Source organism: Lacerta agilis, chromosome 12 (genome assembly GCF_009819535.1).
Source record: "Lacerta agilis isolate rLacAgi1 chromosome 12, rLacAgi1.pri, whole genome shotgun sequence".
Classification (NCBI taxonomy): domain Eukaryota; kingdom Metazoa; phylum Chordata; class Lepidosauria; order Squamata; family Lacertidae; genus Lacerta; species Lacerta agilis.
This window is the reverse complement of record NC_046323.1, coordinates 5,795,849-5,811,178: the sequence shown is the minus strand read 5'-3', so window position 1 is coordinate 5,811,178 and position 15,330 is coordinate 5,795,849. Positions and strand designations below refer to the sequence as shown.

Below are 15,330 nucleotides of genomic sequence, written 5' to 3'. Positions count from 1 at the left end.
TTACCTTGAGTGTGTGGCTGAAGGAGTTTGGGGGGCGACAAAATCAAAGATTTGCTCTTAACTTTTAATCTTCTACCTGGCTGTCAATTCGCCTCCTTGTCTCCTGGCATTCCACACCATTGAGTTCTTAGGGGGCTCATCCTCAGCAAGAATGCTAATTGCAAAAAACTGGGAAAGTAAAACAGTACAAACAAAAAAACAGTGGCAAGAAAGATAATGATTGCTTTGAGCTGGCAAAAATGACGGATGCAATTAGGGGACGGTCCAAACCAAAATTTCAAAAAGAGTGGGGAAAGTGCAGAGATTTTTTTTTTAAAAAAACCCAGTGCCCTCAAATTAAAGCCTGGACTTGCTTCAAATAATTTTTGCAAAACAAATTACAGCTTACAAATACAACATATGGAGAAAGGTAGAAAAGACGAAATGAGAAAGAAACAGTTTATCAAGTTTAAAATCAGACCCGCGTTGCAGAGGATGGAAGTCTATTAGAATAGAATGAGAATTAAAGATTGGATAACATAAGTCCATGTGCAGATACTTGCGGATTTATGGATATATGTTTATCATTTGTTTTGTGTTTTCTTTCGTAGTTTGTTTTGTAAGTGTTGTGTGTGTGTGCGTACTGTAATAATAGGTTGTTAAAAAGCATTTGCAATTTTTTTAAAAAAGAGTTCTTATGGGGCTGTTTTATTCCCTGCTCCCCCCAGCTTCCTTTCCTATGGTTTTTTTTGGGGGGGAGGGGGGCTATTTCTACAAACTTTGAGGTTCCCCTGAATCTGCCAATGCTTCTTGTGCAGGAGGGCTGCAGAGCACAGCGCAAGTCTCTCCTGAAGTTCAGAGATGTGTCAGCGATGCCGATCTAAACTGCTGCTGAGTGTAACTCCCCAGGATGGCTAGCATTGCCTCACAGAGTTCAGGATGTGCCAATATGTGTCCCTGTATCATTTTCCCAGATGTTTTATTTTTATTTTATTTTTGGAGCCATTAACATTAGCACTGCACGTCAATTATAGGCTGGAACAGAACAGACAACGCATCTTTGGGGCAGGAACATGTTTTCCTTTGTTGTGTCGCTGTGTGTAAAGCACACTGTACATTAATGACAATATTACAGTAATCGTCAGCTTGGCTCGGATCCTTACCTTCCTCCCACCAACAAAGCACAGTTCATGAAACTGCGATTTTCACCCTTTCTTTCTCTTCGCTCTGCAGCCTCCTGTGCCTCCTTGAAAATTGGCTTCTGAAAGTTGGGGGACCCTTGGGAATGGGGTAGAATATGCTGTGGGATGGGCTTCAGGTGAAGGCAGGAGTTGGTGGAAATCCCCCCCCCTCCTTTACATGAATAAAGGAGCCATTTAGGATCCAGGTCTATATTTTTTATAAATTGGTAGCTTTTGGTTCAGCGTAAACCCAGTCCTGTTTGTCAGACTTAAGAAGAGGTGACATTGGTTTATGTTGCCGGAAATGGGTGCTAGAAATATACCGGCTAACATTTAACACTGGCTACTCCTGACTTAACTGAGAATCCCATTTTTTGAGCCCAATCGGCAATATGCAATATAGCTCTTTTTTAAAAAAGGGTCAGCTGGGATGTTCAGAGAGCATGAGCCTGGACTGAAACTCTTGGGAGACTAGCCAGCTCCCCTTCCTATGGAGAGGACATTCATTTTTATTTTTATTTTTAATAATAGGCTCTTTATTCTTCGGCTTGTTCTGACTGTGGAGGCCGCCTCACAATCCTCAGTCTGGCATAAAGCAGTGCCACTTCACTGGAAAACTTTATTCTTCTCCCCAGTGTTTTGAATTTTGTTGAATCGTGTTTTATTTTTTTTTAAACACAAACAAAACACCCAACGCTGGTGCTCTTGTTGTGAAGCCTTTCTTCCTTCCCCGCTCCCCTGTAGCTTTTGTTACACCTATTTATTTTCCTTAAACGGTTTTGGCCTCCTGTTAATTTGCAAATTGAATTCAATTAAATTAAAATTTGCGATTTTAAAGGCTACCCGTTTGCTTTTAACGTGAAGGTCTGCAATGCGGAACGTGAGATAGCAATGCTGACAAAATTGCGCACGGAGAAAAGGAAGGGGTGTGAGCCAGCTAAAAAAGGAAGCTTTTGGGAATACTCTTCACCAGGTAGCCTGGGTTAATCCACTCCTCTCTCACAAGAGGGGACTCCTCCATCCCCATATGTAATGGCTGTTATTTGTTTGCTTGGTCCCTTTATAGTTTTGCATGGAGTTGAACCAACCAACTTTGCCCAACATCCGGAAATGGAAGGGCCCTCGAGGATGCTGGAAGGCAGCTGTTTCTGAGAAGTCCTCGGGCCAGCCTCAGAAGGTACTCTAGACCTTTCCACAACGTTGTTGTTGTTGTTTTTGTCCAGCTGAGGACATAGCTACCCCTTGTTTTGAGCAAAAAGCTTCTACGGTTTTTGTTTTTGCCAAGGACAGCATTTCAGTTCTGCTTTGAGCTGACTTCTCATAACTGGACCTTGTTACTGATTTTGGAAATGCTTATTTCTGTCCGACTGCAGCAATTTCTGTGCCAGGAAAGCAAAGAGTTTTTATTGTCAGTGCATTTTAAATATAAAATGTATTTGTGCGTATAATGTCCCTGCTAGCCACAAACCCGCACAGTCTATTTCTTTGTTTATGGGTTTCGAAGCGACTAATCTAGTGGCTCACTGACAATGTGAAAACAACTATTGAAAAGTACCTGCGCATAAGAGGATATCCTGTTGAATTGTAAATATAGCATTATAAATATGTGGCATCCTTCTGGAGATGGTAATAAAAGCATACATTTACCATAAAAAACCCAACACCCTGATCACAGTTGTAAGCACTCTCCTACTCATAGTAGACCCATCGAGGTTAATAGATACAGCTAATGTCAGTCCATGAATTTAAATGGGTCTACTCAGAGTAGATACCACCCACACTCATACAAATTCAGTTTTGCTGTGTTGTACATGGATCCGACTAATCCTTGCTTTGGACCACATGGCTGTCAATTCAGTTGATTTTTGGAAGCTCATTGTTAAGCGGGCTGAGGGGAGGGGATCAGAGGGTGAGTGGATCTATATATTTTTGCATATCAGATTGTCTTCCTTTTGCCTCTCAGTGCGTAGAATATTCTGGCTTCCTGTGGGACACGACGGCAGGGGTAGAGCTGAAGGATGCCATCTCCCATGAGAACCCCCCCACGAATGGCAATGGGAGGCAGGCGTATCCTCACCCTTACGTTGCACATTTCAAGGTAACGGTGCGCAAGAGTTCTTGAGTGAAAGAAATCGAGAGCATGGGCATGTTCTCAGTTGTTGTATTACACCCTCGAGGGAGGAATTCAAGCGGCACGCTATGTCAAAGGTCTGTCAACGCAAGCCAAGGGCGGCACATCCTGTTTCACCGCTTGAGGCAAAACAGGAAGTGCCGTCACTGCCACATCCCTTACCTGGGTTGCGCCATGGCAGCAGGTTCCATTGAGATCTCGCGTGACTTCTGTGAGATCTCACAAGATCTCGCCGGAAATCGGTGCCAATGCTGGAGAACGGAGATCGTTATTAGCATACAGTGGTACCTCGGTTTAAGAACAGTCCTGTTTAAGAAAGATTCGGTTTACAAACTCCGCAAAACCGGAAATAGTATCCTGGTTTGAGAGCTTTACCTCGGTCTAACAACGGAATCCGAACGGTGGAAGGGCACCGGCGGTGGAAGGCCTCAGTAGAGAAAGTGCGCCTCGGGTTAAGAACGGTTTCGGTTTAAGAACGGACTTCTGGAACGGATTAAGTTCATAAACCGAGGTACCACTGTATATCATTTTTCATATATGTACAAACAGAACAACCATTTACTTATCTCTTTGTACATATGGGATGGTCATCTTGGAAGTAATTGCTGACGGGTGAATGTGAATAAGGGAATGTTTTTTAAAAGGTGCCATGCTTGAAGTTTGGCATCAATGTCTGTATGAGGGCGTATTTCTTAAGGGAACAAATCTGGGTTATTCAAACATGTGTGTGCATGTCATTTCTGGCCACAAAAAGCAGTTTTCTTGGAACTTAGTTTTGTGGCTGCCAACACCTTTGCCGTGTTTCCTTCAAGACATTTTATGTAGTAAGCAACAAATAAACGTAATTAATACTAACACTATGCTTGCACCTGTCTAGGTCGGACTGAATGACCTAACACTGGTTAACCTTCATCTGACTCCTTTGCCCTCAGTGGGAGAAAATGCTGTGAAAAACCACGATAGTCATAAATTAGCAGCCTTTGCACAGACGCTGCAGGAAACACTGAAAGGTAAGGCCATGTTTTTCTTCAGCGCCAACCGGTTTGCTTAAAAACAATAAAAACTGGCGGATGGGACTCTTCATCTACTTAAGCTGCAATCTGCACACACTTGCCTGTTAAGTGGGATTTATTTTTGAGTAGATATGCGTAGAATTACACTGTTTATTTTCAAAAGCTGTGTCAATTCTCAGCAGTTTCATATGCCCCAATAGTTTCTTGGCGAGGGGTGCTTCTCTGACGCGAGCCCCTTAGAGGTTGCCCATTTGCAGGCTGGATCCAAACCACCCCTGCAATCAGCCGTTTTACCTTTTCCAGGCTGGGAATACCTAAAGGTAAAGGGACCACTGACAATTAAGTCCAGTCATGAACAACTCTGGGTTTGCGGCGCTCATCTCGCTTTACTGGCCGAGGGAGCTGGCATTTGTCCGCTTCCACAGACAGTTTTTCTGGGTCATGTGGCCAGCATGACTAAGCCGCTTCTGGTGAAACCAGAGCAGCGCACAGAAACGCCGTTTACCTTCCCGCCGGAGCGGTACCTACTATTTATCTGCTTGCATTTTTGGGGGCGTGCTTTCAAACTGCTAGGTTGGCAGGAGCAGGGACCGAGCAATGGGAACTCACCCCGTTGCGGGGATTCGAACTGCCGACCTTCCGATCGGCAAGCCCAAACGGCACAGTGGTTTAACCCACAGCGCCACCCGCGTCCCTGGGAATACCTAGGAGATGACATTTTGGCATCATCAGAAGACCTACCGGTACATCAAGTAGACTGGTATCCGATTTAAAAAGCCAGTCAATGAATCACATACATTTTAGTCAATTCATTGATTAAATGTGCATAAAATTTGAATATGGGAAGGAACAGTTGTTAAAAAAAAAGTTGTATTCCTTTTTAGATGGCATCTAGGAGGCATCATTTTAAAAATAGCACCCCCCCCCTGGTGTTAGGGAAAAGATAGAATGGTATTTCAAAATGGTGCTTGTCAATTACAGTTTTCATAAGCAATTGCATTTAAACTATTCCTCTTTTTTTTACCTTAAATCTGCTAAATTAGATGCAGATAGATTCTGGGAAGCCATCCTGATTTCACCGTAGTTAATGTAGTCCTTGGGCTTCTGTTGGGGAACAGGAGTGGCCAAGCACTTTGTTTACTGTTTAACAAAGGCCAAAAAATGTTGGATGACTTAGCTCAATTTTCCAAGGTCAGCAGCTTAAAATATTCTGGATCAACACCCATCTCCAGTTTCAGAAGAGGTGTGTGAAGAGTACAGCTAACAAATACTCAACTTGTCATTTTTGTTTTGAGTTACGGGGCATCAATTGTGTTTTGCTGGATTTGATTACCCTTTTGTGAGTTTTTTTGGGGGGAAGGGGAATTAAAGAAAGTTCTGCAGATCTGATTTGGACTCAGAAATACTTTGGAAGACTGAAGCTACTGGAGTTGAAGTCAACAATTTAATTAGTGCCTACCTCCATTGGTGTTGTGTTTTGTTTTTGTTTTTAACATTTATTTTAAAGTTAGAAAACCGCTTCCAGAGCTGTTTTTCTCTTCTCCATTAGGCAAGTATTGATTTCTTTCTGGTTCAAATGGAGTTGAAAATAGTAATGTCCTTTCTGTTAAATGGAAGCACTCTCAGCAACATTCTGAGGTCTGTGAGGTTTCCAACGCGGTCCAAAGTATATTTACTCAGAAGGAAGTCGCACTGACTTCAGTGGAGCTCAGTACGATGGTGAAAGTTGCAGTGAAAGTTGCATTTTCAAGTCGTCACCCCCCACCCAAGAGCCGTAGTCAAATTTATTTGTATTCCACAGACCAAAAGCAAAATGTTTGATTCCATACAGTAAAGGCAATTTATAAAAAGTGCCTGGTACAATTTCTAACTCTTCACTATAACACGGACATAACACGTTTCAGATCTGGAATGCGGTTAAATCTTGAAATTAAATAAAATCATTTAAATAGCTGAGGGGAGAACATTGAAATGAGTTAGCGTAAATGCTTTCCTGTTTTCACATTCCCAGGGCAGGGTGGTTGCCCCCGCTTTCGTGGCTACCCCCCACCATGGAGGTAGCCAGGATTTTTTGGAGAGGCAAAGTTGTTCAGCTTTTTTTAGGAAATCAAAGCTGTTGAGCTTTTCTTAGGAAATCACAGGCAAAAAGTACACTGTCAATAGGACATTGCAGGGAGCAGACTTCTGCTGGGGGTGGTGACCCAGAACCTCAGATAATTTAGCACTTTCAATGCCTTTCAATAATATTTGTGGATCGGGGGGGGCAGGTACCCCCTGCACCCCCCTTGGGCCCCACCCCCTGCTATTCTGGCTCATGTCTAAATATTCCACCCATCTGATTGGATCACATAATACAATTATGCACCACAAAGTCACCTCTCCTTCTGTCAGCCAGGTGGAATCAATATGGCCACATTGGCTGTTACTAAGAGCCAGCCCAGCTGCATGGAGATCTGATCAAATATTATGGAGCTGATCCCAATCAGTGACCTGGGAAGAGGAGCCCCATATTTTTTTTCTAATCCTCTGTGTAGAGCCCCTGCTCCAATTGTTGTTGTTCAGTCGTTCAGTCGTGTCCGACTCTTCATGACCCCATGGACCAGAGCACGCCAGGCACGCCTATCCTTCACTGCCTCCCGCAGTTTGGCCAAACTCATGTTAGTCGCTTCGAGAACACTGTCCAACCATCTCATCCTCTGTCGTCCCCTTCTCCTTGTGCCCTCCATCTTTCCCAACATCAGGGTCTTTTCTAGGGAGTCTTCTCTTCTCATGAGGTGGCCAAAGTACTGGAGCCTCAACTTCAGGATCTGTCCTTCTAGTGAGCACTCAGGGCTGATTTCTTTGAGAATGGATAGGTTTGATCTTCTTGCAGTCCATGGGACTCTCAAGAGTCTCCTCCAGCACCATAATTCAAAAGCATCAATTCTTCGGCGATCAGCCTGCTCCAATTAGTCTCGTACAATGTCAAAGAACTCTGTATTTCACCCACTTCCAAGTCCAATGAAGGCAAGCCTTAACCCGAGACCCCATTGTGGGAGAGCATCAAGAACTTTAACGGTCTAATGCAGGCATAGGCAAACTCGGCCCGCCAGATATTTTGCGACTACAGTTCCCATCATCCCTGACCACTGGTCCTGTTAGCTAGGGATGATGGGAGTTGTAGTCCCAAAAATCTGGAGGGCTGAGTTTGGGGGTGCCTGGTCTAATCTGACAGCCCAGAGAGATGAGATCTCTTTTGGGGGGGCCCAAGGATGATGTGGTACCCTGAAAGACAAATACTTTATGTTGCTTGATTTCTTCCACACACATTACAGGCCTCATGTTGGATGTAGAGTTGCTATTGTCAAATGGTGCACATGGTTAGAATTAGGAGAAGTACTTTTTTAGGGGGCATGGGTGGTGCTGTGGTCTAAACCACAGAGCCTAGGACTTGCCGATCAGAAGGTCGACGGTTCGAATCCCCACAACGGGGTGAGCTCCCGTTGCTCGGTCCCAGCTCCTGCCTACCTAGCAGTTCGAAAGCATGTCAAAGTGCAAGTAGATAAATAGGTACCGCTCCGGCAGGAAGGTAAACAGCGTTTCCATGTGCTGCTCTGGTTCGCCAGAAGCGGCTTAGTCATGCTGGCCACATGACCCGGAAGCTGTACGCCGGCTCCCTCGGCCAGTAAAGCGAGATGAGTGCCGCAACCCCAGAGTCGTCCGCGACTGGACCTGATGGTCAGGGGTCCCTACACATGGGTACAAAGTACCAGCAGCTCCCCCCCCCAAAAAAAATGTTTAAAGTGTGGCACATACTGTAGCAAATTAATGCTGAGTCCCAGAACTTTTTCCCCTTTAAAACAATAAGAAAAAAACCGAAGATGAAATGATGGGTGCTCTATAGACTGTGAGGTTTGAATGGACAATGGGTGCATGTCTTTTGAAAACTGCTATGTGCCTGCACTTTTCATTTAACATCTTTGTGATGTTTACAAGACTCTAGTGTTGTGACAATAGGGTATTTACTGGACCATGTGATATTTACAAAACTCTTACCTACTGGTCCTTAGTCAAATACTGATTTCTCTCCCCCCCCCCCCGCTTCCCCCATCGGTCTTACTTTGTTGTAGTTTTGGATGGGTATTTGCTCAGCTTTGACGTTGGAAGATTAGACTAGAGAAGCCCATCCGTACTGGAAAGCACAGTTAAATCCCATGTGGCAATCACATACCTGTCAGAAATAAAATGACCGGCATCGTAATGCCTTTGTAGCAAGTATAGTGTGAGCACACTTGGGATACAGTGGACGGTTCCAGCCACTGTGTCTCTGCAATGATATTTAGAGCTGGAAAAGGTCCAAGAAAGGATAACCAAAATTATCAAAAGAGTTCAGTGTGAGGCCATCCATGGCAAGTAGTTATGACTATGTCCTGCCTGCAGGGACAGAGGCAGGATGGGGAGAGGGGGGTTGTCCTACTGTTTCTGGACTTCTCATAGACCAGGGGTAGGCAACCTAAGGCCCGGGGACCAGATGCGGCCCAATCGCCTTCTCAATCCAGCCTGCGGACGGTCCGGAAATCAGCGTGTTTTTACATGAGTAGAATGTGTCCTTTTATTTAAAATGCATCTCTGGGTTATTTGTGGGGCATAGGAATTCATAAAAAAAAAAATCAAAATATAGTCCAGCCCACCACATGGTCTGAGGGACGGTGGACCGGCCCACGGCTGAAAAGGGTTGCTGACCCCTGTCATAGACATTTCGTTGGCCGCCGTGGGTAGACGGATGCGAGGCTTGGTTTGGATTTGGTTGCGTTCAGCAGGGATTTTTGCACGTTCTTCTTCTTTCACAGTGTGCACCCCATGCACACAGGTGTGTTTTGCCATCTGTAGAGATCTGAATAGGGTTTGCATGCTTCCCCCCCCCCCTGCACAGAAATGCAATCGGTGTAGGAAGTTTTTGCATCTGAAGCAGCTCTGCTAGGTTGCAATAAGGCTGTGCTCTTTGAGCACTAGATAGTGCTGTTGGCTAGGAGCACCCTCTGCTGGCTGATGGCCTGCATAGCAGCTGAAACATAGGAAGCTGCCTTGTACCGATTTGGCCCAGCTAGCTAGCTCAGTACTGGCTTCTCTGATTGGCAGCAGCTGGCTGCAGAAACAGGCTGGCAGCAGTCTTTTTATTATTATTATTGGTTTCAGTTTAACCCTGATGTTTCATTCTTTTGGTGGGCTACTTAAAAATGAGACTGCAGTCTAAATTAAATTTTAAATTGTATTTTAATCTGCATTTTAATTAATTGTTTTATGTTTTTGTTGTGATTTTTATTGGTGTTAGCTGCCCTGAGCCCGGTTTGGCAGGGAAGGGCAGGGTATAAATTATTATTATTATTATTATTATTATTATTATTATTATTATTATTATTATTATTATTAATTTCCCCTGCCCTATGGGGAGATGCTAGAGCTTGAACCAGGCGTCTTCTGTGTCCAAAGCAGGTGTTCTCAGCGCTGAGCTACAGCCCTTCATCACAACTGTATCCTTATGAATCAACAGGAGATATTCTAAAAATATATTCTACTCCGAACAGGCACCTAATAGTCTTTGGAATATTTGCCACCTGGTTTCATGCAAGCAGAAGCCAGCATTTGCAATGTGTGGGTGCATTTCTCAATGTACAGTATTATGGATTCTTAGCATGTTAATTACGGACGTTCATCGGATTTTGAGGCTCTGGTTTTTGTCAGCACGGCATCCTTATTGAGCCTGTCCTTTGGAGTTATCTGGGAGCTAAGCATGAGGCTCCATCTTGCCAGGCAGAAGGCCAGCACTGTCAAATGATGAAACTCGGAGGGGGAAAAGAGGGTTGGCAACAGATTATACGGAAAGATCAAGTTTAAACAAAGCAGGCTCACTTAGAATTCAGCCGCAGTGTTGCAGTTGGAGGAACGGTGTTATACACAGAAATTTAGCAAAGTTATATAGTGTCAGCAAAATTTTTCAGCAGGGGGCCAGTCCATTGTCCCTCAGACCTTGTGGGGGGCCAGGCTATATTTTGAAAAATAATAATGAATGAATGAATTCCTATTCCCAACAAATAACCCAGACATGCATTTTAAATAAAAGCACATCTTTTCTACTCATGTGAAAACACCAGGCAGGGCCCACAAATAACCCAGAGATGAATTTTAAATAAAAGCACACATTCTACTCATGTAAAAACACGCTGATTCCCGGACCATCCGTGGGCCGGATTTAGAAGGCGATTGGGCCGGATCCGGCCCCTGGGCCTTAGTTTGCCTCCCCATGATATATACTGTCAAAATCTAAAGACAAAATAAGTACATCCCAAAGAATCCAGGGAACTATAATGCTGTGGATTGTAGCCCCATAAGGCAAACTGCAGTTCCCAGGCTTTGGGGGTGGTGGTCATGTATGGTGTGTTTGCGGGCTGTGTAACTTGGAAGAAGAATGGAAGTCCCGCAGCTTTTCAGTTCTTAGAGGTTTACAAAGCACACTTTAGAGATGAGACTTGTCAAACCAATCTAAAAGTTGGGAAAGGGAAGTTTATTGTTCTTTTATAGCATTGTAGATGGTTAAAGGTCTACATAAAATTGGTTCTTGATGAAGTCTTGGAGCAACCACATACCTTCCCAACATTTTTCCAATGAAAATAAGGGTGTCCTATTCGATAAAAACAACAACAACAACAACAACAACAACAACAACAACAACAACAACAACTTTACTATTTATACCCCACCCAACTGACTAATAATAATAATAATTTATTTGTACCCCGCCCATCTGGCTGGGTCTCCATCTGGCATGGGAAATCTTTTGGACTCCAGCAGAACCAACCAGCATTGCCCACTGGTCAGGGTTGGTGGAAGTTGCAGTGCAGAAGGATCCAGAAGGCTACAACCTCTCCACTCCTGTTGTAGGCCTCGTCCAACCTGCTTCTTGAGGAACCCAGAGATTGAGCAACCCTTAACAGAGTCTGAGGAATAAAGGTCCTGGACCAAGGATACAGCCGCTTTCTTGACATGCTCCAGAATCCCTATCACTTAACTCTTCATGTATTTATTTTTTACTCTCCGCACTCTTAGGAGAAAAAGACATGATCATTTTAGGCGACTTCAGTCAAGCCCCCGACAGTAGCGACCACGACCTCTTGAGGAAGGAGAAGTTCCATCCTTTGGTCCCCGCCAGCACATTTACAAACATCAGCACAAAGAACCCTCAGGGCTCCAAGTCCGTGGATAACATCTGGATCAGCCGTAGCTTGAAAAAGGTTTTCACTGGTAAGGGTTCGTTTCGGGAGGAAATTTTTAAATATCAAGCTTTGATTATTATTTTTTAATATCTTATTGTTTATGACAAAGGTTGTATGTGGCTTGTTAAGTGGCAAATTTCATGTCAACTTCTCCTAGCCTATTTTACACTTTACAAGCGACATACACAACGTTCAAGTTTATTATGGGTGTATGTTCACAGAGTTTGATCTGTGTTTGTTGGAGTAAACATATGAAGCAGAGATGTGTCTCTTTATAAAAATAGGGCACACACAGCTGGGATCTGCAACTCATCCCAGCTCCTCTGGGTCTGCCGCTACATATTTCCCCATGTTTGCAGATCCACATCTCTCCTTCTTAGTTTACACGTTTACCTTTGTCAAGATTTCCTTCAGGGCCACGAAGATTAGAAATGTAGCTTTTAAGAGTGCCTAGAAATGTACTATTTCCTCTTGATTTTTAAAGAAATGCATTAGTTGCCGTTAGGATATGCCTTTATAGGCAGAAGAAACAGTGACACATTCACTTTTTGGGGTTGGTTTTTTATTTACTATCACTTTATGACCATCTTCTGAATGCATGAGCAGTTTTCCTGAGTCTCCTCGTGGTCCTCCAAGGAACTAGTTAGGTGCAAAGCCATTAGATCAGCCTTTCTCAACCTTGGGTCCCCAGATGTTGTTGGCTACAACTCCCATCATCCCTGACCGCTAGTCTTGCAAACTAGGGTTGATGGGAGTTGCAGTCCAACAACATCTGGGGACCCAAGGTTGAGAACCACTGCATTAGATGCATTAGATTCACTCAAAGGTCAACATTCATATTTTGCGTTGTGCCATTGGCGGTTTCCCCCAAGTATTCACGCCCATCTTTCTCCTCTGTAAACTTTTCTTTACCCAGGTCATTGGGCAGTTGTGAGAGAAGGTCTTACGAACCCCTGGATCCCTGATAACTGGTCGTGGGGTGGAGTTGCATCGAGCCACTGCCCCGTGTTAGCTGAATTTTACACCGAGAGGGACTGGAACAGAAAGGAGATAACACGGAACGGAAATGGCGTGATAGTGGAATGCAGCAGCGACTCAAATGCTAAACACGAGCGATGATGAAAGAAAATGCAAACCATGCCCTTTTCTAGACGGGATGGTCAGAAGAACCCTTTGCTCAAGGCCTGACAGTGAACCGGAACTGCCTTTTTTCTCATTTAAAAAGAATCAGCTTCTGCTTTTAACATCTCCCTTTTCCATTCCCACCTCTGTGTCCCTTAATGGATGTTTAGGGTATCCCATCTTTTGTGTTTTGTGACTTTTTACGGGGACTTGGTGGACACGGATGTGCTTGGATACCTGACAACTCCAAATAAAATGCACTTTTTAATACTGTACAGTCATGATCTCCCTCTCTGATTTCTAATGAAATGTCACACAGTAACAGATAAAGAGAAGCCCATGAAAGGGCAGATTAATTTACTGTTATATATGTATAGCATATGTAGGATATTTCAGTGATAAACAGACTAGTGAATGCTGTCTGTTTGCTATCCTATCACTTACAGTAGGAATTGTGGCAGCATACTGAAACACCCAAGTCTGCAGCTTGGCTTAAGGAGTTGCTCTAAAAACTTGTTCCATCTACAGGCAAAACTGAAACCTGAATAACTATTATCTATCCAGTCAAGCCCTTCAGAGCAGGCACCCCCAAAGATCGGCCCTCCAGCTGTTTTGGGACTACAACTCCCATAATCCCTGACCACTGGTCCTGTTAGGGAAGATGGGAGTTGTAGTCCCAAAACATCTGGAGGGCCGATGTTTGGGGGTGCCTGCTCCAGACCGTGTATGGCATTGTAAGGAAAAGGATAAACTTTCACCAATGAACTTACGCTTTCATGAGAGCTACTGTATTTTTTGCTCCAAAGGGTGCACCGGACTATAGGGCACACCTCATTTTTAGAGGAGGAAACAAGAAAAAAAAAATATTTTTCTGGTTTTCCTCCTCTAAAAGCCCTGTTTTTTTTGAGGATCAGCTAAAAGTTTTGCAGCTTTTTTGCAAAGGGAAAAGCCCTGTTTTTTGAGGATCAGCTAAAAGTTTAGCAACTTTTTGCAAAGGGAAAAGCCCTGTTTTTTTAGGATCAGCTAAAAGTTTTGCAGCTTTTTTGCAAAGGGGGAAAAGCAAAGCTCCTTTTGCATTGTAAGGAAAAGGATAAACTTTCACCAATGAACTTACGCTTTCATGAGAGCTACTGTATTTTTTGCTCCAAAGGGCGCACCAGACCATAGGGCACACCTCATTTTTAGAGGAGGAAACAAGAAAAAAATATATTTTTCTGGTTTTCCTCCTCTAAAAGCCCTGTTTTTTTTTGAGGATCAGCTAAAAGTTTTGCAGCTTTTTTGCAAAGGGAAAAGCTCTGTTTTTTTGAGGATCAGCTAAAAGTTTAGCAACTTTTTGCAAAGGGAAAAGCCCTGTTTTTTTAGGATCAGCTAAAAGTTTTGCAGCTTTTTGCAAAGGGGGAAAAGCAAAGCTCCTTTTGCAAAGGGGGGAAAGCAAAAAGGAAAAGCCCCGTTTTTATGGGGTTCAACTCACCTTTCTGAAAAATCTTAAGGAAAGGGAGCTGTTTCTAACTGTTTCCAGACAGATAATCTAATCAGCCAGTGACATGTCGCTGGGGAAACAAACAACCTCCCTCTGCAGCACATTCAACAATGGAGGGTGGGGCTGAAAGGGAGCCGGGACTCTTATCTCTCTCCCGATCTCTTGCTGACCAGCTGCTGAGCGGGGTCCTTTCAACACCCCCTTTTCTCTTTGTAAAATAAAAAACACGATCTGCTTTTGGCCCCTGGGCAATTCGGCTCCAGGGACCACCATTCGCTCCATAAGACGCACAGATATTTCCCCTTACTTTTTAGGAGGGAAAAAGTGTGTCTTATGGAGTGAAAAATACGGTACTTCATATATTCCAATTCTCACCTGCAAGCTGTATTTTATATAGCTGAAACGATAACATTTGAAAAATACCTGCATTTTTCAAAAGTATTGATCTCTGCATAAATATACTAGTCCATAATTATTCCTGTAGTCTTCTTTGGCGATCACTCATAGCCGAGTAAGATTGTCTTCCATAAACACAAGATTAAAATGGTCTAATAGAAAGGGCCCATTTGGGGGAAGCTTCACTTATTTGAACTCCAGAGTTTTCCCAAGTTTCACAGTGGAAACTTTGGTCTTTGGTTCTACAGCATGTTTTACTGATGGGGAAAAATAGTCCTGAGTGTTCTCTAGCATGATCCCAGACCTCTGAAGTTTCTTTCCTTATCAAGCTCACCAGAGCCGTTCCTGATCTGTTTATTATAGGAAGCAAGTGAAGACTTGTTTGAAAATAAGTATTTAAACTATGGTTTTTACTGTGTGTTACTGAAATGTTCTTCTGACTTTATATTTCACTTCACAGAATATCACTGTTCTTCTAGAAACACAGCTGATAAATTTTAAAAGCAAAATAACTAAATCTATTTTGGATACGGATGCACTTCAGATGTCCATCAGTGGCAGGTATGCAAAAATGATATGTAAGGAGTAGCTGTTAAAACTGTAATTTGAAAAAGTTAAACCCATGAGCCTGCTGAGCAGAATACAGCCTTGTGTTTAGATCTGCAGACTAATAACTCCCTGTTAAACCCATACACCAAGGTAAGATTTTTCTGTTTTGGTAAAACGGAAGCTTTTCTAGCAAAGTAACTTGGGGACATATGAGAGACTTTCCTTCCTA

The 15,330-nt window shown here is 43.4% G+C and overlaps 1 protein-coding gene across 1 annotated transcript in view; it reads left to right on the top strand.

The window, feature by feature from the left end:
* EEPD1 (endonuclease/exonuclease/phosphatase family domain containing 1) overlaps window positions 1-12,951 on the top strand; it is a 56,764-nt gene extending 43,813 nt beyond the window's left edge. The window contains exons 3-7 of the mRNA XM_033165487.1: window positions 2,227-2,337; window positions 3,124-3,258; window positions 4,169-4,301; window positions 11,388-11,582; window positions 12,471-12,951. Of these exons, the coding sequence (XP_033021378.1) occupies window positions 2,227-2,337; window positions 3,124-3,258; window positions 4,169-4,301; window positions 11,388-11,582; window positions 12,471-12,673 (777 nt within the window). The 3' untranslated portion in view covers window positions 12,674-12,951. The remainder of the gene's footprint in view (window positions 1-2,226; window positions 2,338-3,123; window positions 3,259-4,168; window positions 4,302-11,387; window positions 11,583-12,470) is intronic.
* Window positions 12,952-15,330: the final 2,379 nt, after the last annotated feature.